Raw genomic sequence first — 23840 nt, 5'->3', positions numbered from 1 at the left:
TTATTAAGAATGGGGTTTAACATTAATAGTACACTAATGTAAAGGTGAAATTCGGCTTATTTGGTATAAAAATTATACAGGAAGCATTGTCAAATATGCAATGGTGTTTGGCTTTCTTTGGGCTGTGTTTGTATAAATATGTTATTGGTATGTGTTCCAAAGTTATGGGATACTTCTATAATTCTGATATATTTTAGTGTACATTATCAGCAATAATTATCATTGTTACGTTAAAATTATTGAGTGCCACAAGGTAACAGATTTCCTTGTCAATTGTGTCTTTAACTATGGCCACCCTAAAACATTTTGTCATCCATTGGCAATTGTCGTCTTGTTTTGGTCCTGTTTAGAAGGTGGTTTTATAATCAGCTATAAAGCTTTACCAGGTGCTCTTCAATGCAGGTTTCTGATAACTTTGAAGGCTGTGACATCAGAATAGAGGAAAAATGTTCAGGACTCTTGAAGAGCTAAAATGTTCATTAATATCAGGCAGGACAGGAATTAACTACATGAACTGAACCAACAGGAGATTGGAGTGATCATTTTGACATTTTGCTTAAAATGTTGCTAATCCTTTGTTTTGCTTTTCAGAGTCAAGGAAACGTCTTGCGAGCTACTGACAGCTTTTAACAATTTAGTATACTCCCATGAGCAAAATTTGGAGCTTATTTGTTCCTCTCTACCTGATTTTCTCCAGAATTTGGAAAGTATTTGTGACTATTCTTAAGTTATGGCAATATAGTGATTTGCATAAGTGCAATAAGAATCTGTTTTCTTTTGTAACAGGACACAATTGGAGAAACTGGTTATTTTACCAAGACTTTGGTTGGAATGGTGTGCTTTCCTTTAAGGAATCAAACTTGACTTATGAAGCCAAGAAAGGCCTTGGAAACTGGCCTCCTATTCTGTGTACACAGTCCCTGCACAGGGGTTCTGATCTGGGGTAAGTAAAGAATGTCACTTTCTGACAGGCCAGGAACCTCAACAGGAGAGGAATTCACCCAACTCATAGGTATTTAATGGTACAATTCCATGGCTGGGCTCAGCTTTAAAAAGTCTTATCTCAGATTCCTTCTATAAAACAAAGTTCCATCAAAGACAATTTAAAAGGCCTATGTGAAAAATAATTATTCTTGCTGCACTGTATACAAATAATTAAGCCAAGTATAATAAAGTAAACCAGTCCTACCATGTGTCTTTTAATAAAAATGGAAAACTGGAGAGAGAAAATTGTTTCAAAAACTATAGCACACCTGTTGTTAAATTCCAGTCTTGTCTGATGTTTTTCAATTGTTATTATTTTCTACAGTTTAGATTAAATTCTAATTTTTCTGGCTACGAGTCTCCAAAATAATGTTTTCAATTTTTCCTTTTTCCCCACTTTTCTAACTGGAAATCACTGAAACCTAAGCTGTGCTTTCTTAAAGCCCCGTAAGCTGAAGACGAGATGTATCAGCAGACGCTCCCTCTACGCCCCCAAACAGAGAGCGCTTCCGGGAACAAACCCACCTCTTCCACTCCTAGATGTATCAGCAGACGCTCCCTCTACACCCCCAAAACAGACAGTGCTTCCGGGAACAAATGCACCTCTTCCACCCCTAGATGTATCAGCAGATGCTCCCTCTACACCCCCAAAACAGAGAGTGCTTCCGGGAACAAATCCACCTCTTCCACTCCTAGATGTATCAGCAGATGCTGCCTCTAAGCCCCCAAAAGTCCAGTGCCGCATTCGGTGCCCCGTAAGGACCACTCTCTCTCAGCAGGAAGTAGCCAGAAAGAACACATCACCCCTCGTCCTTTTCAACTACAGGGTCTGGATTGACAGAGCAGGAACATCGCCATCTTGGACAAACACCACCATTTTAAGTTCCCCTTGATTAAAAACCCCCAAAATCCAGCCCAAAAACATCAACCTAATGTCTAATATCAGCGTGACCATAAACCACAAATGACACCTTTGACCAGAAACATGCCGACCCCAAGATAAACTCCCCTCTGACCCGAAACCTTCCAACCCTGCCATAAAACTCCCTCCACCCAAAAACACTCTGAACCTGCGACAAGCTCCACTTCCTAAATCCTTAAATACCTTTAGTCTGTAAGAGAGAACACTCCAGACCTAAATCGGCCCGAAGCCCCTCTAGGGTTTATTCTCCAAAATAAACCTGTTTTTGACTATTGAGCTGCTTTTCATGTTTCTTCTTTCTTCAACTCTTACAGCCAGTGGCCAGGAGTGAGCATTTGTGGGTGTTTCTCTATGGGTCAGTGGAGGCCCTGCCCAGGCTAGAAAAAGATCAACAAAAACCTAATGTCAGGTTAGTGAGGCAGTTGAGTGAAATCCGGACTCACCCAGGAGAAGATGCCACAGTACCACAGGTGACCATCGTCATATCATTACAGCAGATGAAATCGAGACTCACCCAGGAGAAGACGCCATGGCACCACAGGTGATCATCGTCATATCATTACAGCAGGTGAAATCGAGACTCACCCGGAAGAAGACGCCATGGCACCACAGATGATCATCGTCATATCATTACAGCAGGTGAAATCGGGACTCACCTGGGAGAAGATGCCATGGTACCACAGGTGATCATCGTCATATCATTACAGCAGGTGAAATCGGGACTCACCCGGGAGAAGATGCCACAGTACCACAGGTGACCATCGTCATATCATTACAGCAGGTGAAATCGGGACTCACCCGGGAGAAGATGCCACAGTACCACAGGTGACCATCGTCATATCATTACAGCAGATGAAATCGAGACTCACCCAGGAGAAGATGCCATGGCGTCATATCATTACAGCAGGTGAAATCGAGACTCACCCGGGAGAAGACGCCATGGCACCACAGATGATCATCGTCGTATCATTACAGCAGGTGAAATCGAGACTCACCCGGGAGAAGACGCCACAGTACCACAGGTGATCATCGTCATATCATTACAGCAGGTGAAATCGAGACTCACCTGGGAGAAGACGCCATGGCACCACAGGTGATCATCATCACATCGTTACAGCAGCTGATACCATTGCTTGTCGCAGACCCAGCTACACCACAGGTTCAGACTCTCATCTTGCTGGGAGATGACATACTGAAGCTAAAGATCCCCTTTCCATCCCTCACATCTCCACCCCTGTCCAAAATCACCTGATTCCTGTTCAGCCGGCTTTTTATACTGCAGGGTTCTGCCAGACAGGAACATGCCTGTCCTGCACTGATCCTGCTGGAGGGCAGCTTGTTCCGAGCCTTCCTCTACAGGAATGCATTCCATCCACGTCTCCTGACAAGCTCAGGACTAGCCTTGTGCTGTCCACCCCCTCAGGCCCTCCACCCTGGCACAGGCAGCTGTGGGCTCCTCTCTGTGACCCTGGCCAGCCCTGACCGGTCCACAGTCGTCCAGGAAACCCCCAGAGACCACGCAGCCCTGCCCGGCACCACCTGGATTGGTTATTGTTAGCAATGGTTTCAGGTGGTGAATGACAGGGTCAGCCAAGGAGGAGGCACTCAGGGGTAGGCAGAGCCACAGCACCCACCCAGGAAGGCTCTGTCTGAGGCCGCCCAGGCTGCACAGGGCAAAGGCAGTGGCAGGAAGCGCCGCCCTCGCTCCCCCCATGACCTAGGGAGACGGCTCATCCCCCTCCTTAGGACAAGGGACCTGGTGCAGGGACCCTGGGGATTCCCTTCCCAAGACCATCCTCCTTTCAGCAAAGCCTGGTGGACCCGGGGGGGAGCTGTTCTAGGTGCTGAAGCACGTGCATCCCACATACCGCAGTCCCTGCCTTCTGGGCTGAGTCTGGAGTCAGCACAGCGCTGGGGGAACTGCTCCCAGAGACACAGCCGGGGCCACCGCGCCTCTCCTCGGCCCCACAGCAGTCTGGGGTGCACAGTCAGCGGGTAGAGCTGGCAGCCTCCGCCACTGTCCAGCCCTGCACTGGGAACGGGCAGACACTCCACCAGGCTTGACAGGCACTGTTGGCCCCGCCCAGGTCACACAGCTGGCAAGAGGCTGGGTCTGGGTTCAAATCCAGATGTGCTGGTGTAAAGAGAGGCAGAGAGATAGAGAGGGAGACAGAGACAGAGAGATAGAGAGGGAGACAGAGCTAGAGGGAGACAGAGATCCCCAAAGTGCACCACATCTTCCAACAGACGCCGAGGCTCCGGTGACATGTAACTCCCTGCGGAGTGGCCACAGAAACAGATCTGGCTGTGGCTTTCCATTAGAAATTCCAGGGCCCTGTCCAAAAATATGCAGATATTTGGACCCAGCCAGAAAATGAGTTGGATTTTCCAAACAAGCTGATGTGGATGCAGCTTCTGTGGCAGCAAAAATAGAAATTCCAGGTGTTGGTTTCAGACAGGGCACTTTACAAGCAGACAGCCCAAGCACCTGTGACCCTAGGCAAAGCTCTACCTCGTAACCAATGCATCCATAGGCGTTGGCTCCTGGGACCTGTGGGTGGGCGTCAGGGATGCTCAGCATGGGGTGTGGCTCTGCTGCAGAACGAGGAGGAGCTTTTCCTGCTCACCAGGGCGTCAGCGCCACCGGCTCACGCATCAGGATGGGAGACAACCAAGGGAAAACCAAGGTGGGAACAGGTCGCCTGTGCCCACCGTGTCGGGAAGCTCCAGGTCAGCGACCCCTCTGAGTGTCACACTCGGCCCCACGTGTCCGGGAGGCTGCACTCCAGCCCCTGCTAACCAGGCGTGCCCAGGGAGGCAAGGCTGCTCAGACAGCAGAAAAAAGCAGGCGTCCTGAGGCGAGGGCCTGCTAGGGCCCCACTGTGGCCGTGGGACGCTGCCAGCAGCTCTGAGGCGGGGTCACGTGTACAGCTCACAGCTCGGACAGCAGCAGGGTGGGGATCCGGCTCCAGCCTGTCTGGGCTCGACGTGGCTGTCGGGAGGACGACAGGAAGCAGGTGCCACCCACAGAAAAGAGGTGCGTTTAAGAAACCAGAGCCGCCAAGTCGGCCCCTGAGTGGCAGGTGCACGATCCCACAGGCCTCCAAGCTCAGGGGCCTAAAACCTGGGACTTGGTTGATTTTCCTGTAACTAGACCTAGTTTCTGTGGCAGATGCCCAGGCAGCCAGAAAAGAAGGCAGGGCGGGCGGCCCCCAAGTCGCTCCACTCACCCACCCTTGTGCCAGTGCCCACCCTTCTCCCAAAATTAACCCAAGTCTGGAGGGTTCAGGTGGCAGTGTCTTTGAGCAGAGAGTGGGGGATGAGACAGGGTCCTCTTTGAACTTCACCCCGTCCCCTGCAGGTGTGGCCTGAGGCGTTTGCATGGAGGAGGTGTGGACTGGTGTCCTGGGCAGGTCCCACCACAGTCCAGGAGGAGCGGCCCGGAAGACTCAGCCTCAGCTCACAGGCCGCACATGGCTGCACACAGAGACCTGCCGATGCCACAGGCCACGTGCACCTGGGAAAGTCTGACTCAAGCCACCTGTGGGGCCGCAGGGGTCCCATGGTCCCTGGGCGGGGATGCGGGGCCACCGGCCTCAGAGAAACACCCCCCAGTGCTTGACAGGCACGGAGAGCTGGGGCCTCATCAGGGCCACACAAGCTTCAGGGAAAGAGGCCTCGGTGGTGAGGCTGTGGGCCCGGCAGGACCAACCCCGAGCTGGGTGCCCAGCGAGTGTGGCCGCCTGTGCCCATGCTCCGCCTGTGCTCCACTCCCTTAGTTATTCCCCCACTGTGGGTGAGGTCGTGGGATCCAGGGTTGGATGGCAAGTGGATGGGGCCCACTCAACGCCTGTCCTCCAGAACACCCGGCCCTTGTGGGACCTACTCGGGGCCGTGGGGCCTTGGCACGGGCTCTTGCCCTGGGCAGCTCACAGTGTCCTCACCGGTGACCCGCAGAGCCACCCAACACTGCCATCCAGGGATCCCAGAAACCACTCTCCACCAGCCCCACCCAAAGGGGCGGAGACCCTCACAGCTTCCACAGGAGAAGGTGCAGGGCCTGACGCCCCAGGAAGGCTGATGGGGCTCCCACGACAGCGAGGCCCTGAGCAGAAGCTAAGCAGGGCGCAAGGAAGGCGGCCGAGACCTCACCCTCCAGCACTTAGAGGAATGGAGAAAACGGGCTCAGTCCAGACCAAACACTTCTGTGTGTGGTGTGTATAGTATGTGTGGTGTGTGTGGTGTGTGGTTTGTGTAGTGTATGTGGTGTGCATTGTGTAGTGTGTGTGTCATATATGTGGTGTGTGTAGTGTATTGTGTGGAGTGTGTGTTGTGTATTGTGTGTTGTGTGTGTTGTGTGCTGTGTGTGGTGTATGTGGTGTGTGTGGAGTGTGTGGTGTGTGTGGTGTGTGGTGTGTTGTGTGTGCGATGTGTGTCATGTGTGGTGTGTGTTGTGTATTGTGTGGAGTGTGTGGTGTGTGGTGTGTGTGATGTGCATTGTGTGGTGTGTGTCGTGTGTTGTGTGCAGTGTGTGTGGTGTGAGTAGTGTATTGTGTGGAGTGTGTGTTGTATATTGTGTCTTGTGTGTGGTGTGCGTTGTGTGTGGTGTATGTGGTGTGCATTGTGTGTTGTGTGTGGAGTGTGTGTTGGATGTGGTGTGTGGAGTGTATTGTGTGGAGCGTGTATTGTGTATTGTGTGTTGTGTGTGGTGTGTGGTGTGTGTAGTGTGTGTGGTGTCGTGTAGTGTATGTGGTGTGTATTGTGTGGTGTGTGTGTCATGTGTGGTGTGTGTGTCTTATGTGTGGTGTGTGTTGTGTATAGTGTGTGTGGTGTGTGGTATATGTGGTGTGTATTGTGTGGTGTGTGTGTCATGTGTGTTGTGTGTGTGTGGTGTGTGGCATGCATGTGTTTTGTACTGTGTGGAGTGTATCGTGTGTGTCTCTGTGTGTGCACATACGTGGGGCACAGGAGAATTGTCAGTTAACACTGTTTTATGCCCTTCCCTTTCCCATCCCTGTGGGGCCTATGGGACTGTGCCAGGTTACAGAGCTCTTCCTGAAATAAATGATTCATATGTCTGTTTGGGTGAGGAGCAAACAGTAACTCATTCAGCAGTGGAAAAATATCTAAAGCTGATGTGATTTGGGGCATTCTTCAGATGTCACCGGAGACTAACATGATAATGGGTAGGGATAATGGCGAAGCCATTCCTAATGATCAGATTTCATCCCTTAAGTGAACAGAGTGAAATCTTTATAAATGAAATGATGCCATGTCTGGCATTTGCTTCTAAACAACAAAAGAAGAGAAGAATTAGGCGGGGGGTGAACAGGACAAGTGATGGAGTTGGGTGGGGGGCACGGAGGGTTCATTATGCGATTTTCTCCACCCTTGTATGTGCTTAAAGTTTTCTATGGTAAAAATTTAAAATAAAAATAAATCGAGAAAAAAGTGTTCATGTGTGTCTGGATGCATTGGAAATACACTCGTTCTCTCTGTAGCTGACGTTGACAGCCTGCCTTGCTGCCTTTTGAAATAACTTGAATGTTCTGACATCTATGCACTTAAAACCAGTGTATAACAATGACCACCACTTTCTCGAAACCTGTCATGAACAAGACATTCTCATGTGCATTGGCTCAAATGTTCCCAGCCACCATGCAAATGAAGAAACTGAGGCTGAAATGCTTCAGTAAGTTTCCTACGATCACGCAGCACTCACGGACAGCCAGGTTCCAGCTACCACAAGTATTAAATTAATGTGAGATTGTGAAATATGGGTTCACCATACAACATCAGCCCAGAAGAATGCCTCTCCTGAAAAGGCAGAAATGAGCTTGCACAGGCATCACAGACAACCCCTCAGAGGCTCTGGTCTGGGGCATCCAGGTGCCCTCCTCACCCAGGTGAGGGAAGCCCGTGGACAGGTGAACACCACACGGCTCTGGCAGTGGCCGTCACTCTTGGGTCTTTATCCTGTCATTCCAGTACCCATGTGTTTTTACCGAAGCCATAGAAATGGTCCCCACGCATCCAGATTGGAAAGGAAGAAGCAAAAGTGTTTCTATTTGACATGCTCTAGTAGATAAAAAATCCTGAGGAATCCATTTTTTAAAGAACTACTAGAACAAAGAAATGAGTTCCACAGGGTTGCAGATATTAGATCAACATACAAAGTCAACTGTATTTCTAAACACTTGCAATGGACAACCCAGAAGTTAAATTAAGAAGACAATTCCACTCAAAATAGCCTCAAAAAGAATAAAGTACCTAAGAATAAATTTAATTTGGTAAGTACTTCATTTGATAAATACTGAAAAATAAGTAAATTCGATACAAAACTTATACTCTAAGAACTACAAAACATTGTTTTAAAAACTAAAGAAGGTCTAAATAACTGGGAAAACATTCCATGTTCATGGATTGGGATACTTAACATTAAGATGGTAACACTCCCTACACTGAGCTACAGATTCAGCACATCCCTACCAGAATCCCAGCTGGCTTCCTTGTAGAAATTGACCAGTTGATTCTAAAATTCATATGGAATTGCAAGGGATTCAGAATTGCCAAAGTAATCCTGAAAAAGAACAAAGCTGGAAGACTCACAAGCCCTTATTTCAAACTCACTCTAAAGCTACAGTAATCAAGACTGTGGTACCGGCACAAGCAAAGACATATAGATTAAAAGAACAGAATTAAAAGTCCACAAATAAACCATATATGTATGGCCAATTAATTTTCAACAAGGGTGCCAAGACCATTCAATGAGAAAAGAACAGTCTTTTCAGCAAATGGTGCTTGGACAACTGGATGTCCGTAAATGCATGAACATGGGTCCCTACCTCACACCATGAAGAAAGTTAACTCAAGGTGGATCACAGAACCAGATGGAAGAGTTAAAACTATAATAACTCCTACATCATACCATACACAAAAGTTAACTCAAAGTGGATCACAGACCAAGATGGAAGAGTTAAAACTATAAAACTCTTCTAGAAAAATCTAGGGGTAAATCTTCATGTCCTTAGATTTGTAAAACATTCTTAGATATGACACCAAAAGCATGAACAACAAAAGAAAAAATAGAGTTCATCAAAATTAAAAACTTTTGTGCCTCAAAGGACACCATTAAGAAAGTGAAAAGGCAATGTACAGAATGTGAGGAAATATTTGCAAATCACATATCTGAGAAGCGATTTGTATCTAGAATACATAAATGACTCTGATGACTCAACAGGAAAAGGCAGCCCAATGTAAAAATGAGCAAAGGAAATGAACAGACATTTCTCCAAAAACATATGCAAATGGCCAATAGGCACATGAAGAGATGCTCGACATCACTAATCATCAGGGAAATGCAATCAAAACCACGATGAGATACCACTTAACACACATTAGATGGCTAGAATCAAACAGTCAGTGACAAGTGCTGGTGAGGGAGTGGAGAAACTGGAGCCCTCATGCCTGTCTGTGGGAATGTAACATGGGGCAGCCACTTTGGAAAACAGTCTGGCAGTTCCTCAAACTATTAAACAGCATTACTGTATGACCCAGCAATTCCACTCCTAGGTACATGCCCAAAAGAAATGTAAATGCATTTTCACACAGAAACCTATGTACAAATGTTCACAGCAGCATTATTCACAATAGCCAAAGTCTGTAAACAGCTGTAATGTCCATCAACTGGTGTATGGATAAGTGTGGCCCATCCATACAGTGGATTATTATTATTATCATCATTGTTATTATTATTATTTGAGACAGAGTCTTGCTCAGTCACCCAGGCTGGAGTGCAATGGCTCAATCTCGGCTCACCGCAACCTCTGCCTCCCAGGTTCAAGTGATTCTCCTGCCTCAGCCTCCTGAGTAGCTGGGATTATAGGCATGTGCCACCATGCCCGGCTAATTTTGTATTTTTAGTACAGACAGGGTTTCACCATGTTGGTCAGGCTGGTCTTGAACTCCTGAACTCGTGATCCGCCCACCTTGGCCTCCCAAAGTGCTAGGATTACAGGCATGAGCCACCATGTCCGGCCCATAGAGTGGATTATTATTCAGCCATAGAAAGCAAGGAAATTCGAAGGAAGCTTAAAGACACCATGCGCAGTGCCAGACACCAGACACAGAGACCGCATATAACACGTTACTCCCTCCACACACAAGCCCAGACACCAGACACAGAGACCGCACATAACACGTTACTCCCTCCGCACGCAAGCCCAGACATCAGACACAGAGACCGCACATAACACGTTACTCCCTCCGCACGCAAGCCCAGACATCAGACACAGAGACTGCATATAACACGTTACTCCCTCCACACACAAGCCCAGAGTAGGAATCTACAGAGAACACATATCACACATTACTCCCTCCGCAGGCAAGCCTAGAGTAGGAATCTACAGAGACAGGAAGTTGATTCCTGGTTGCTTAGGCTGGGTAGGTAGGGTGCTAAGAGAAGGGTGTGGGTTTCTTGCTGATGTGATTCATGTTTTAACACTGGCTGTGCTGATGGTTCACATATCTGCGAATACACTAAAAACCATTGAATCGTGTGCTTTAAATGGGTGAGTTATATGGAATGTGGACTATATCTCATTAAAGCCATTTTTTTAAAAGGAAAGAAAAACAGACCCACACTGTCCACCCATCCTGTGCATCGCCAAAGCCCAGCTTCACACCCAGCTTCTGCCTCTTTGGGGAAATCTTATGGAAAAGTCTTCAGGAGGCCTTCCATCCTCAGGCCCACCCACCTCCCTGCAGGCACCAAGCAGCTCCAGACTCTGAAGAGATGCTGTCTAGAGACCATCATGGGGGCATGCTGGCTCCCAAAGGTGGCCTCTGTTTCCAACACCATTCTGTGACTGGTGTGTGTGAGGCCTTTGCCCACCCTGGTCAGCTGTGACGCCCACCCTCGGGAGCCAACAACAGGGGGTGGGTGGGAGAGGAAATGCCGGGCCTATCTCTCCACCTCTTTGCAACTGCTAGCCAAGAACGGCAGCTCACCCTGCAGTGCACACTGTCTCTAATATGCAGAACAGAGCACTTTGCTCCACCAGAATCCCAGTGTCTTTGCAGCCACCCCCCAACCCTCCAGGGACCTCCCACCCTCACACGGTCAGGCTCCATCTGCCCAAGGGTCAGTTTCCTGGGCAGCAGTGGGAGTTTGCTGGGTCCCATGCGGGCTGATATGGTTTGGCTGTGTCCTCACCCAAATCTCATCTTGGATCCTCATGTGTTGTGGGAGGGACCTGGTGGGAGGCAGTTGAATCATGGGGGCAGGTCTTTCCCGTGCTGTTCTCATGTTAGTGAGTAAGTCTCACAAGATCTGATGGTTATTACAAGGGGGAGTTTCCCTGCACAGGCTCTGTCTTTGCCTGCTGCCATCCACGTAAGACAGGACTTGCTCCTCCTTACCTTCCGCCGTGATCGTGAGGCTTCCCCAGCCACATGGAACTGTGAGTTCAATTAAACCTCTTTCTTTTGTAAACTGCCCAGTCTTGGGTACGTCTTTATCAGCAGTGTGAAAACAGACTAACACACGGGGTTCCGAGGGCATACACCGCGGCCCAGCCATCTCACCCTCCCTCTCGGCCTGGGAACTGGGAACAGGCAGGGGTTGGGGGCCCGACATAGGTCATTTGCACACTGGATGATACAGTAACATGACAGCCGGTGCAGGGAAGAGCTGAGAACTCCAGCCTGCTCTGAGGCAACAACTGGGAGATGAGGCAGAAATGGCCCAACCACCTCCCCTCTAAACCCTGCTCTTAAAATTCAATCCTGGCTGCCACCATGAACTGACAAAATTAGCCAGTTTTTGTTTTTAAAGTTACAGTCCCCAAAACAGTGCATCAACAAAACAGACTTCCAGCTGAACCTGATCGCTGTTGCCGTGCATACAGCCACGAACATCATGGACAGGCAGTGTCTAGATTTCACTCTGCATTGCTGCCATGTGAACCAGGGGCTTCCTCCTGGTTTTATGTCTTTACCTCTCCTCTTAGTCTGGGCAAGATAAACATTAACCAAACTCAGACGGAAAACAAGACTCTAGAGCCACTGGTTCAAAAGGAAGAGAGGCTTATGCACATGTTTTTGCCTGAACTTTACACACTAGGACTTAATTTAATTTGCCACCCCCCTCCCAAACTTCATACATTCTCTGAGCTTCCCAGGCCTCACCGTTGGTGGTTGCACACCATGTGAGGTTGATGCACCAGCAACCCAGGGCCATGCTCGCTTAGACTAAGGTGTGAATGGTACTTGCTGAACCCTGTATCCAGGACTGTGCAGGCCACAGCCCGGGAACCTCAGAGCTGGTCCTGTAGACACCAATGTGCTGGGGAGGCAGGGCTGACTCTTCTCAGAGCCCCAGTGCAGCTGTACCATCCCCTGATGAGGGACTCATGCTCCCCACCACCCCATGTACTTTCTTACCATTTGCCTTCTATTCTCCACCAAGTTGATGCCAATAATTCCTAAGAAAGATCCAAAGCCGAGCTAAAACCAAAGGAAGAACGAGAGAGAAACACTCATTAACGTGCCTGGAAGCTTAACACTGACATTTAAAGCAAATAATCCCGCCCTCAAAGGCATTTTATCCAGGGACGAAGGCCAGACATCCCTACCTCAAGAACCTCAACCACTGAGCAGCAGGTGCGTCTGCTGGCTTTGGGCAGGCGTCTCTGCAACGTCACCTGTCCTGTCTTCTCTGCTCAGAGGTTTTTAATGATGCAGCTGTTTGGCTTGTGACTCTGGGGTAAGAGAAGTTCCCACTCCTCCCCCAGAGACAACATCTTTTCGGGGACCCAGGGCCACCAAGCACCACCATCTGTCCCGTCTTCTCCGGGTCTGAGATGCCCCTGAGCATGGCTCCTGGGTAAGGTATTAGGGAACTACAGCCGTGTTTCAAAAGAAGGGTTGCCAGGCACCAGGGCCACCTGTGACCCCTGCTCAGACGGCCTAACTCTGAGGGCTGCTGCTTCGGGAGAGTGAGCAGGGCAGACCGTTAGCAGGGAGGTGCCAGGTGTGGGGAAAGGGCACCTGGGCCAGGCACAGAGGGGGCCCCGGGCTGCAGCACAGGCCACCAGGGGTCCGACGGAGCCCTCTTGCTCCAGAGGAAGCCCCAGCTCTGGGCAGAAAATGATACCGGGATGTCGGGAAATAGACATGCGACTGTGTTGTCTTAGAACAGAGGCCACCGGCCGGGCATCCGCACCCTCCACCCAGGGCCCGTCCTGGCAGGTGACGCCCACCTGGCAGAGGAATTTTTAAAATCAGTATGAAGAACATGCATTTCAGCAACACCCACCGAAAATCTGGCTCAGAGCAGCCAACCTGGAGCTGCCAGCGATCGTGCCGAGGCCTAAGACGGCTCTTGCTCGCACGCAGGTGCGCCGGGCCGGTCGCACTTCCCAGTGAGTGTCTGTTGGAAGGGGTGGCCCACCCAGCACAGCCTTGGAGTTGCTGGGGCCGTGGTGTCAAGTTTAATGCACTGGAAACCGGACTTCTTTATGTAAATAGTTTTGCCTTTTCTGTAATTGTCTGTGCGTCTGTGGTGATAGACACGCACACATGTGGCTCTCACCAATGGTTTGAGAATTCTCCAGGGATAACAGGGATATTTCTTCACGTGCTGAGCTTCAAAATACTGCAGTTCAACTCCACAGGTCAGAAATATCAACATTTCACTTCGATATACATGTATTAAAATACATCTGTTTCACTACGTTTTATTTTTTGGGGATTTGAAAAAAACCACACCTTTCTTGAAAATGTTGAGATGTTTTCACGTTCTGGCCGCTTCTTCTGAGATCAGCTTTTTAAGTCTCTACCTTGGCAGAAAGTCTCCACAGAAGTGACTCTTAGCCACGTTTCCTTGAAGCTGCTTTTATTTGTCGTCTCCCTAGTTTGCTTTCAGAACGGTCTGTACTACAGGTCATTTCAATCTGGTCAGCACAGCACTAATTCATTGCCCAGAAGGTAGATTCTTTACAGAGCATAGCTTGAGCATTAGCCATTGATGTTTTTCATTATGTTATTTTGAGGGAGCTCTTAAATAAGCTTGAGGACAAACCAAAAAAAACAACCACTCAAGGCTGATCTTGATGTTTCGCAAATCACTTGGAGGTCCCTCCTCACAGCCACTTGCCCTCTGGGCTCCCCTTTCTGCCCAGGAAGCAGAAAAGCCCCTCACATGAGGCCAAGGTCCCCACACCATTGGCCTCTTGCAATTTTACTGATAAAGCTTTTTCTGCACAGATACTATTTGTATATGTTTATTCATAAACTATACACAGGTAGATAGTGTAGATGTCTAAGGCACACCCTAAGATATAAACAAAGGAAAATATAATGGTGAAATAAACAATATTTGTAAAATATTTCTAAATACTGAGAGCCAAAAATTTTTCATCTTTGCTGATTGTCATCAATATTATTACCAATCTTGGTAGTACTTTAGGTGAGAGTAATGAGATTGAAGAAGCCGCATTTTAAAATCTTGCTTTAGCACTTTATGACGTAGCAACCAGGCTCTGGGGCATGTGAAGGGCATCGCAGCTGATCCAAGCCACTCCGACAGAGGTTCACTGTGCAGAATGCAGGCACTTAGGAGAATTCTTTTACTAACGACAGAGGATGTAATTTCATAGTTCAAAAAACCTTGATACTTTTGAATCTGGGTGACCAATTCTTGCCAATTAGGTTACCATCAATTTACCTCGCCGCCTTACTGTCCAAAATCTGGCCTGACGGGTGGATGAGGTCAGCACCACCACCTTCTGGCCGTTCCCACACGATCACGTCACTAATACCATCTTTGACCCACGGCTTCTTGGTAGGAATCGTTTAAAGTTACTTTCCCCTTCCATGGGCTATGGTGGTCGACCTGGTCCCTCAGGGTAAAATCCTTCCAGGACGCTTGGGGAGGCTCTGTCCGGCCTTTTTGGACATCCTGGGCTCCTGGCCCCTCCTCCACCTTGGACATTTCCTGTTGCCGGGCTCTGGCCCCCCTCCTGCCCTCTGGTCACCCTGTGACCACATTGGGCCAACCCAGACAATGGAGGGCACCTGGCCCTATTTTAAGGTCAACTTGGACCTCAACCCCAATTCCCCTCTGCCTTGGACCTGCCACTGTCCCAGGTCCTGGGGATTGGGATGTGCATGTCTGTGGGGGCCGTAACCCTGCCGACCACAGGCACTGATCGAAGCCTCCCCACCTTCAGCCCCAGCCCTGTGAGCTGGCGTGTACTCCACCCTGAGAGAGCCACACACCACCCTGCCCTCCCCGGCCCAGGCCGCCCACCCGGCGCACTCACAATGATCCCCGGGTAGTAGCCCCCTACGGTCACATTCTCCGTCCTGGTGGTGGCAGCCAGCCCGACGGTCACTATGAGGACGGACACCAGCAGCAGAGACCCCACAAACCAGAGCGATGTCTTCTTCCTCCTCGAAAGCCCTTCTGTGGGGAGGAAGGCGAGGACCTGTCAGTGAGGGCTCAGGCTCAGGAGGGCATCAGGCCAGCAGGCTCTGGGCCGTGCTCCATTACCCAGGGGTCCTGGGATGCACTATCCCCTCCTGCCTCCAGGCCCACCTCAGGGGACCACCCCCAACCTCCATTAGATAACAGAATAAAATCTCTGGACCATAAGCAACTATACTGGATAGCCTGGTATTTGCGGCCAAACCTAATTCTAACTGTCACAGAACTCAAGAAAGCAAACTAGAAAGGACTCCTTCCTATTGGCTGCCTCTTCCTCTATCTGACTTTCTCCCCCTGGTGTCCCCAGGAGGACAAGAGCATCTTTTGTTTACTGTTTTATCATCACCATTCGCTCACAGACACACCCTCTCTACCCACCTATCCCAGCCACACCCAGAGGGGGAGGGGGCTGCCACCAGGGGAGGGGCAGGGAGAGAGGAACGCACACAGCAGCCGTCCAGCTGTGCCATCTGTTTTGCTTTGTTTTATTTTTTGAAAACTGAATCATCTTGATCCCTGTGTGACTCCAAACAAAATAGGGGATTTAAAAAACCATGGTAAGGTCTTCCTACTCCAAGAGTTTGAAAATCAACATTTGTGTGTGTGCACATGTGTAAGTGCATGTGTGCAGGGAAAGCAGACCGACCGCACACTGGAGAGCCACCGGCAGCGAGGACGGCCATGCAGACATTGTCCACACCCTAGAAGGTCCGCATCTGAAGATTTACGCTTCTGCAATCCCATCAGCAGAGCTCAATGGCAAGGCAAGGTTATCACACCCAAGGAAGGGATTGTTACATCCTCAGAAATGAGTTTCACAAAACTATAAATCAATGTGCAGATGCAGAATTGCTCTGCTGATCTGAGAGAGCCGTTTTTATCCAGCTGACCCAGCAAGGGTGTGGCCTTGGTCACGGCCTTCCTTCAAGGCCCTCTTGGACTCAGCACAGCCCCCGGCACAGCCACCCTGCCTGCCTCTTGACCCTTGCAAAGATACACTTGTCCCAAGAATCTCATCCTAAATAGCTTTTTACCTTCCACCTTGGAGGGGACCAGATCATTCCATTCGCCAACGTAATAAACCATCGGCTCCCACCAGCCAGCCAGGCTGCCCCCGTCTTGGACCCGCTGCACCGAGGCGGCCAGTGGCACTGTCCTTGGTGTTATACTCCAGGCCACAGGCAGTGGTTTCAGCCTCTCCCTGGTTGCCCCATCTCCTGCCTCCTTAGAGGCAGGCTTGTTGCGGCATCCACAGGGCCTTTGCACCTGCTGTCTCCAGCTAGACACTCCCAGCACTCCCTGAAGGCCTCTCTTAAATGTTGCTGCATAGACACACTGAGTATAGTAGCCACACTCACCCCTGTGCTCTCCACAGTCACCCCTTCACCCCTGCCCCTGCAGAGCATCCTCACGTGTGAGAGGCAGAGGGGACGCCAGACAGAGGCACACGCTGCAGGCATTGGAAAAGGCCAAGTTCAGTGGAGAAAACTTAAGCAGGGCTGGGGACAGGGTGCTCCGGATGTGTCACCCACAGGCAGCGGGCAGAGGGCAGAGCCTTCCCTGGGGGGCCTGGTGATGGCACAGTGCACCCTCAGCCCAGCACCACCAGTGTGGAGTGAGGCCCTCCTTCTGAAAGCCACCCTCCTGAGACACCAGAGGCTGCAGCCCGGTGCGGGCCAGGGAGCAATCCCCACACCCAGCCTCAGGAACATGCCCTGGGGTTCGGGGTCCCTGCAGCCAGGGCCACACCTGCGCCCTCCGGGTCCCCAAGGCAGCTTCTGCAGGGGTCACGCTGAATAAGCCTAGAGGGGTGACAAGCAGGTGGGTGCAGGGGCTGGCACAGCACCAGGAGCCCCAAGGCCACACTGGCGGCCCAGGACCTGGCACCTACACATCCATCACCCAGTGTCTGTTAAAGTTGTGCTCCCCCAGCCCCAACCCGTGCCCCCGTGTCCCACACCCACGCCCCGGCCCATCCCACCCCAGGCCACACCTGCCTTCCCGTGTGCATGGAGCACGTCCTTTCTTGTCTTTGGATGGGGAGGACACTCCCCTCAAGTGACCGAGGCCCAGGCACCAGACACCTGCCCTGCATGAGGGGATGGGCGCCGCACCTGCCAGCCGGAACACACGGCCCGAGGCCTCCTCCAGCTCTGCCTCTCAGTCCCTGGCTTCTCAGCCTCAGGCTTCCTTCCTCCTCCCCACGTCTAACTCGTACAGTTCTTCCCCGTGTCTCTCATGGTATTTCTGAACTAAAAGCCAACCCTCGTTGGACTGGAAAAGGTTGGGAAGATGATAACGACATTCTTACAAGGAAAAGGGAGACAGTGGGTATATGTTGGAAAGTGTGATTTTTACGCTGCTCAGAAGAGCAAAGTGATTTTTTATAGAACACTCATAAAGTACTGAAAAATGCAAAAGGGAAAATAAAATTCATGGTAACCCAAATTAACAAGTAGGTATAAAATCTTATGGTCTTCTTTCAATGCACTATGTACTTTTTAAAACATTTTTTTCTTAAATTAGGACCACAATGCTTTATAGTAATTTTTTCACTGAAATCTTGCAATTTGTTAAAAACCTGAAAGGTTATATATTCACGGTCGTTTGCCCGAGAGACAGGAGCGATGGCGACAGATCCCGGGTCTCTGTCGGGAAGTCGAGGTGAGAAACGGCAAAGCCACGCTGGGAGCAAGTGGGCAAGAGGAAGGCAGGCACCTCCCGTGGGTGAAACTCTGTTCTGGTTGATTCGTTTTAGAAAGGTAGGTAAACTTTTTAAAAATGGACACAAAATTTAAAAATATATGCAATTCCACATTTTGGAAGTTAATGAAACAGCTATTGTGGAATTACACAAAATAATCATATTAATGATAATAACACCATCTAGGGATTGGGCTGTGTGTCGATTTTCAGAGCAGCCTAACTTCCTTATCTCATTTGATCATGACCAGAGGCTCCAGGTGGCCCTCACCAGCCTCCATGTAACACCTGCCAATGCAGCCAAATGCCAGGTGCCTTCAACTCACGCAATTCCCGCTTCAGCCTTTCCTGCTTTTCCTTAGGCTCCCATTCCAATCTTTTGACTGTTTAAATGTATTTTAAGAGCAATACAATTTCTAAAACTAAATTTTATGGGACTAAGTATTTGAGAAAATTATCAGACAAATGCTGTCCTTCTCAAAGGATTTTGTTGTGCGATTTTTCTTAATTAAACGCACTGCATGCATATAATATTATGCTCAAAATAGTTAACCAGATGACTCAGCGTCTGCTTCGACCCACAGGTAGAACCTTCCGTGGGGCTCCTGTCCCAGCCTCCTGTGGGCGTCCGTCTGTCAGGAACCCTGTGACTGGATTCTGGTTCTTAAAGCTGGAAGCTCTGTTCGGTTCCTTGGCATGAAGAGTGGGGGCCCAGCAAGACCCACTGGGCTAACTGCCCTTGTCAAGTCCATCGGTAACATGCTGACTTGTTAATTACTATGCGAAGAGTTAGACACGTCTCCTCTGAAACCAGGTAAATCCTCCTACAAACCGTTTTCAACCTAACTTTGCTATGTTTACCCCTCTTTCCTGAGTCTAACTTCCCCCCCATCTGCTACAAAATAAAAAGCAGAAGGTATGAGCCACCCTTTTATCAGCATTCCTATCACAGATTCCTAGATTAATACAAGTCTAGAAAGACAGCAGAACTTACATGGGGCACTGGGAGCAATGGTTGCAAATCATCTCATTCAATTACACAATGGTGATATTTTGACTCCAGATATAATAGAGATAACAAAAAGAAGACTCCCAACCTTAAATACATTTTATAAATACATGACACAGCATAAAAATGAGACAAAAAAATAAACTCAAGAAAAGAAGGTGGGATATCTTTATAATTAGCATAATAGATAATTATAAGGTCAGATTTTCAAGAGAAAGGGGCTTTCACTTAGAAGAAAGATAATTAAAATCGCCTGAATAATTTCCTTGATTTTTCCTGTCCCGGAAATACTGTTATTACACGCACTGTGAAAATTAAAGTGCTCCTAAGTGCCCCAACTATTAATTAAAATATCTACCAATAGGTTTCTATTGCAGAGGCAGCTTACAGGGACTGGACCCAAACCATTCTGGGTCTGTCCAGACCCATTGTGTGGTCTTGGGCGGCCATTTAATCTCCCTGAGCCTGGGAGAAGAGAACCCTGTGAGAGCCAAGAGCTCTGTCTCTTGTTTGTCGCCGGTTCCCGGGGCTCAGATGAGGACATAGACACATCTCCTGGTACAGAATGAATGAAGGGACTTCCGTCTCCTGATCTGACATAGACACTCATCTCCTAGTACGGAATGAATGAAGGGACTACCGTCTCCTGATCTGACATAGACACTCATCTCCTGGTACGGAATGAATGAAGGGACTTCCGTCTCCTGATCCGACATAGACACTCATCTCCTGGTACGGAATGAATGAAGGGACTACCGTCTCCTGATCTGACATAGACACATCTCCTGGTACGGAATGAATGAAGGGACTTCCGTCTCCTGATCTGACATAGACACTCATCTCCTAGTACGGAATGAATGAAGGGACTTCCGTCTCCTGATCTGACATAGACACTCATCTCCTGGTACGGAATGAATGAAGGGACTTCCGTCTCCTGATCCAACATAGACACTCATCTCCTGGTACGGAATGAATGAAGGGACTTCCGTCTCCTGATCCGACATAGACACTCATCTCCTGGTACGGAATGAATGAAGGCACTTCAGTCTCCTGACCTGTAGGATGGAAATCATGAGAACCACCTGCTCACCCACCTCTTGAGATTGTGATAAGCGTCCAGTGAGACATGATACGTCGGCTCTCATATAGGTTTTTGTAAATGTAATGCATGTGCTAATCATCAGGGTGGTGTGAACTTTAAGATGGCATAGCAGTTATTCTTAACCAGCATTTCTCCCACTGGAGTTGCAAGGAGGAGTTCTGAGATGTGAAGCTGAATGGGCCAACAGCTACCTCTCTGCTATCAAGTGCGCTGATTTTTCTAATTCTAGTCTTCCCCAGGTGCAGCCCATCTAGGATATCTCAGAATATCACCTTGTCACTCCCCACCAGCCCCCACTTCTCCCACCCGACCTGCTCTCCCCTTCCTGGCTCCTTCCCCAGCCTTAGCTGGAGGAGCTGAAACACAGGAGCCTGTGCCCACGCCAGGTCCTACCTGGAAGACACGCGAGGCTGGAGGTCAGGCTCTCCCTGCCCCTCAGACCCACTTCCTCTACTCCACAGAGCCAGGAAGGGGAATGTCACAAAGCATGGGAGGTGGCACTGCTTGGAAGGGTTCTAAGATCCGGCCTTCCTGCCAGCCGAACCTGGAACGCCCATAAAGAAGAGTGAGTTCCATTTAATCATGTGGGGACACCAGTCATGGTGTCCAAGTAACAATCCCAGGTAAAACTGTAATCACTCAGCCATCAATTCCTCTTTCGTCCTGATTTTACACATGCCCAGGGTAGTGAACAAAGAAGGGCAAAGCAGAAAAACCCATAATCCTACCCCCAGGTACCCCAAAGCAGAAAGACTATAGTCCACCCCCAGATACCCCAAAGCAGAAAAACCCACAATCTACCTCCAGACACACCAAAGCAGAAAGACCATAACCCACCCCCAGACACACCAAAGCAGAAAGACCATAATCCACCCCCAGATACCCCAAAGCAGAAAGACCATAACCCAGCCCCAGATACCCCAAAGCAGAAAGACCATAATCCACCCCCAGATACCCCAAAGCAGAAAGACCATAACCCACCCCCAGATACCCCAAAGCAGAAAGACCATAATCCACCCCCAGATACCCCAAAGCAGAAAGACCATAATCCACCCCGACACACCAATGCTTTATACATTTTAGTAAAAGACCAGCTCCAAACAAAAAGACCCATAACCCTACCCAGATACACCAATGTTTCATATACTAAAAAGACCAGCTCCAAGTATTGTTCTAAGGTTTAAAGTTCTTTGTCAGAAGAAAATCTAAGTCAGATGCTATTTTTAAACATTAAGGCATTCTAATAATGATAAAACTAGTTAATAAATAATAATAGTCATCATTATTAAACACCAATAGACTAATCCACATTAATACATTTGACCATAGAGCATTTTGCTTTAGATTGGAAGGCATATAGCGGTTTCTTTTAGAAAGAAGCCAAATTATTTGATTATTTTAAGTAACAGTAATTCGTCCGGTTCCGAACGATGCCGCAGTAAAAGGGTTGTGAGGTTAATCCCCAGAAGTTTGTGTTGGATTATTTCTGAGGGAGCGGCAGAGCCCCCTAGACACCACTCCATCCCTCCCTCCAGCCGTCAGAGCTTCACTTTCTAGGGAACTCTGTTTCTCTTTTGTTTTGAAATCTGCCCAGCCCTCTCCCCCTCAGGAAAACACCCGGCATCCTTCCAGTCCTGGCCACTTCCCAGCAGAGCCCCCGAGCCCGGCTTGCGAACTGGTGAACACGCAACAGGTTTCCTGTTTTCCCAGCGTTTGCCTGGCTCCGAGGCTGCAGCGGGCTTGATCCGGGAAGTGGAAGAATTGGAGATTCCGTGAACACACCGGGGAGGAACACGAGAGAGGGGCGAGCTGAAACCAAGCAACACTGTCCAGTTCTGTGAGCGCCTCTGCACGTTCCAACAGGAAAAGGCTACCTCGCTCTTCCAAACGAAGTTTTCCCGGAAAATTGTGTAGGTTGGAATAAACGGAAGAGATGGGGAAGGAGCGCACTTTGGGGCGCCTGTTCCTCATAATAAAACATAACAGGGAGAGAGAGGCCAAGAGGAACGGACACAGAGTCAGAGAAGGGCAAAGACTGAGGAGGCAGAGACAGAAAGAGCGAGAGAGACAGAGACAGAGAGACAGAGAGAGAGAAAGAGAATGAATGAACGAACCGGTAGGACGAACGCCCTACCCCAGTGCGAAATGCAAAGTGTTCCAAAGACAGAGCTCGAAGGAGGCGGAGGGACCAGACCCCGGGCCGCGTCTCTGCACAGGTTCCGCCCGGGCCGGCCGGGGACCTGTACTCCCAGCCCCGGGGTCCCCACGCTCCCCCGCAGGAGCCGAGATGAGCCCCCAGCCCCGCGCTCACCTGCGGGGTCCAGCAGGCCCAGGGTCCCGGGCACCGGCGGCTGCATCCCGAGGCCCCACCCGGCTCTCCCGGGGCCACAGCCACAGTCCCGCCGCCAGGAGCCGCCCTCGCGGCGCCGCCCCTTCCCCGCCCCCTGCACCTCCCCGCGCTCCGCCCGCCTCGCGTCCTTCCTCGCTCTACTCTCCCTTCTCGAGCGTTTCTTCTCCTCCCTCCCCCGCTGCCCCCGCTCCCCCTTCTCCCCTCCACCCCCTCCAGCGGCCGCCTGGTTTCTGGAAATCGGGACGCCGCGGCCGGGAGTGGAAGCCAGACCCCAGATGGAAGGTGCCTGGAGAGGACCCTGCGGAGTCGGGGTCGGAGCCCCGGCCTGGGACGGTGACCCCGGGCCTCCCGCCGCTGGCGCCACGCTCAGCCCTTGGCAGTGCCGCTGGGTGGGTCACCACGGGTTCGCCTCCCCATTAGCCGGTGACGGAGCTCCTTGGGGCTACAGGGCCAGCCAGCCCTTGATCTCTGGGTTCAGAGGGTGGTACATGGTGTTACGACCCAGTCTGCGAGGAATGAGTAAATGAGGAACAAACGCATCTGGCACCTCACTCAGCAGCCCCGAGGCAGGGCTGACCCGCCTCTCCAAGGCCTGCGTTTTTGTGTCCACAGCACTGAAGTTGTTCTGAGTAAAATCTGCTGCTGGAAAGAAGGGCAAGGAAACACGGGGCCAGAAAGGGTGCCTCGTACAGCAGCAGGAAAAAATAAAGATCCTTCTAAATGTATTTTTAACATCTTTGAGTCAAGGACATCAGCAGCCCCGTCACAAAAGAAGATGCTTGAACGATCAATAAACTCAGCCCCTGGAATTAGGGGAACGCTGTGGGAACAAGAGGATGCGTTTCACCCTCATCCTATCAGAAAACCCCAAGGGTCAAACAACTTAAAGAATGTTAATGAAAACGTGGGAATCTGCATTCACCGCTGGGATCACGCATGGTGCCACCACTTTGAAAGCAACCTTTAGGAAAATTGAAGCAAGTAGATGACAAGCCAGAAAGAAAGCATGTCTCTTTCTAGATATGCCCAGGAACACAAACATAGATCTGCTCCTTCGAGCCAGGAGCCGTGGTTCTCAACCCCGGCTGTCGTTAAAGTAATCCAGGAATGTCTTTAAAAGAAAAAACATTTCTGCAGCACTGAACCCAGACCAGATCAATGGAACCAGAACTTCTGGGAACAAACTAATAGCTAAGAATTCCCTAGTCATTCTAATAGGCCATCCACTGTGAGAGAGAAACTACCACAAGAAGTATGCATGTGCTAGAAGATGCATACAGA

The 23840-nt window shown here is 49.8% G+C and overlaps 1 protein-coding gene across 6 annotated transcripts in view; it reads right to left on the bottom strand.

Annotated features, from left to right (window-relative positions):
• Positions 1-22636, bottom strand: part of TMEM255B (transmembrane protein 255B) — a 64048-nt gene extending 41412 nt beyond the window's left edge. For 2 of the 6 annotated variants that reach the window (XM_055360273.2, XM_055360274.2), the window contains exons 1-3: positions 22521-22636; positions 15232-15374; positions 12350-12412 (exon numbers count right to left, since the gene is read on the bottom strand). In XM_055360273.2, the coding sequence (XP_055216248.1) occupies positions 12350-12412; positions 15232-15374; positions 22521-22566 (252 nt within the window). In that variant the 5' untranslated portion in view covers positions 22567-22636. The remainder of the gene's footprint in view (positions 1-12349; positions 12413-15231; positions 15375-22520) is intronic. The other 4 variants (XR_008671013.2, XM_055360276.2, XM_055360275.2 and 1 more) reach the window with 4 other exon arrangements.
• Between the last annotated feature and the right edge of the window lie 1204 nt (positions 22637-23840).

Source organism: Gorilla gorilla, chromosome 14, assembly GCF_029281585.2.
Source record: "Gorilla gorilla gorilla isolate KB3781 chromosome 14, NHGRI_mGorGor1-v2.1_pri, whole genome shotgun sequence".
Taxonomy (NCBI): domain Eukaryota; kingdom Metazoa; phylum Chordata; class Mammalia; order Primates; family Hominidae; genus Gorilla; species Gorilla gorilla.
This window is presented reverse-complemented; position numbering and strand designations above follow the sequence as displayed.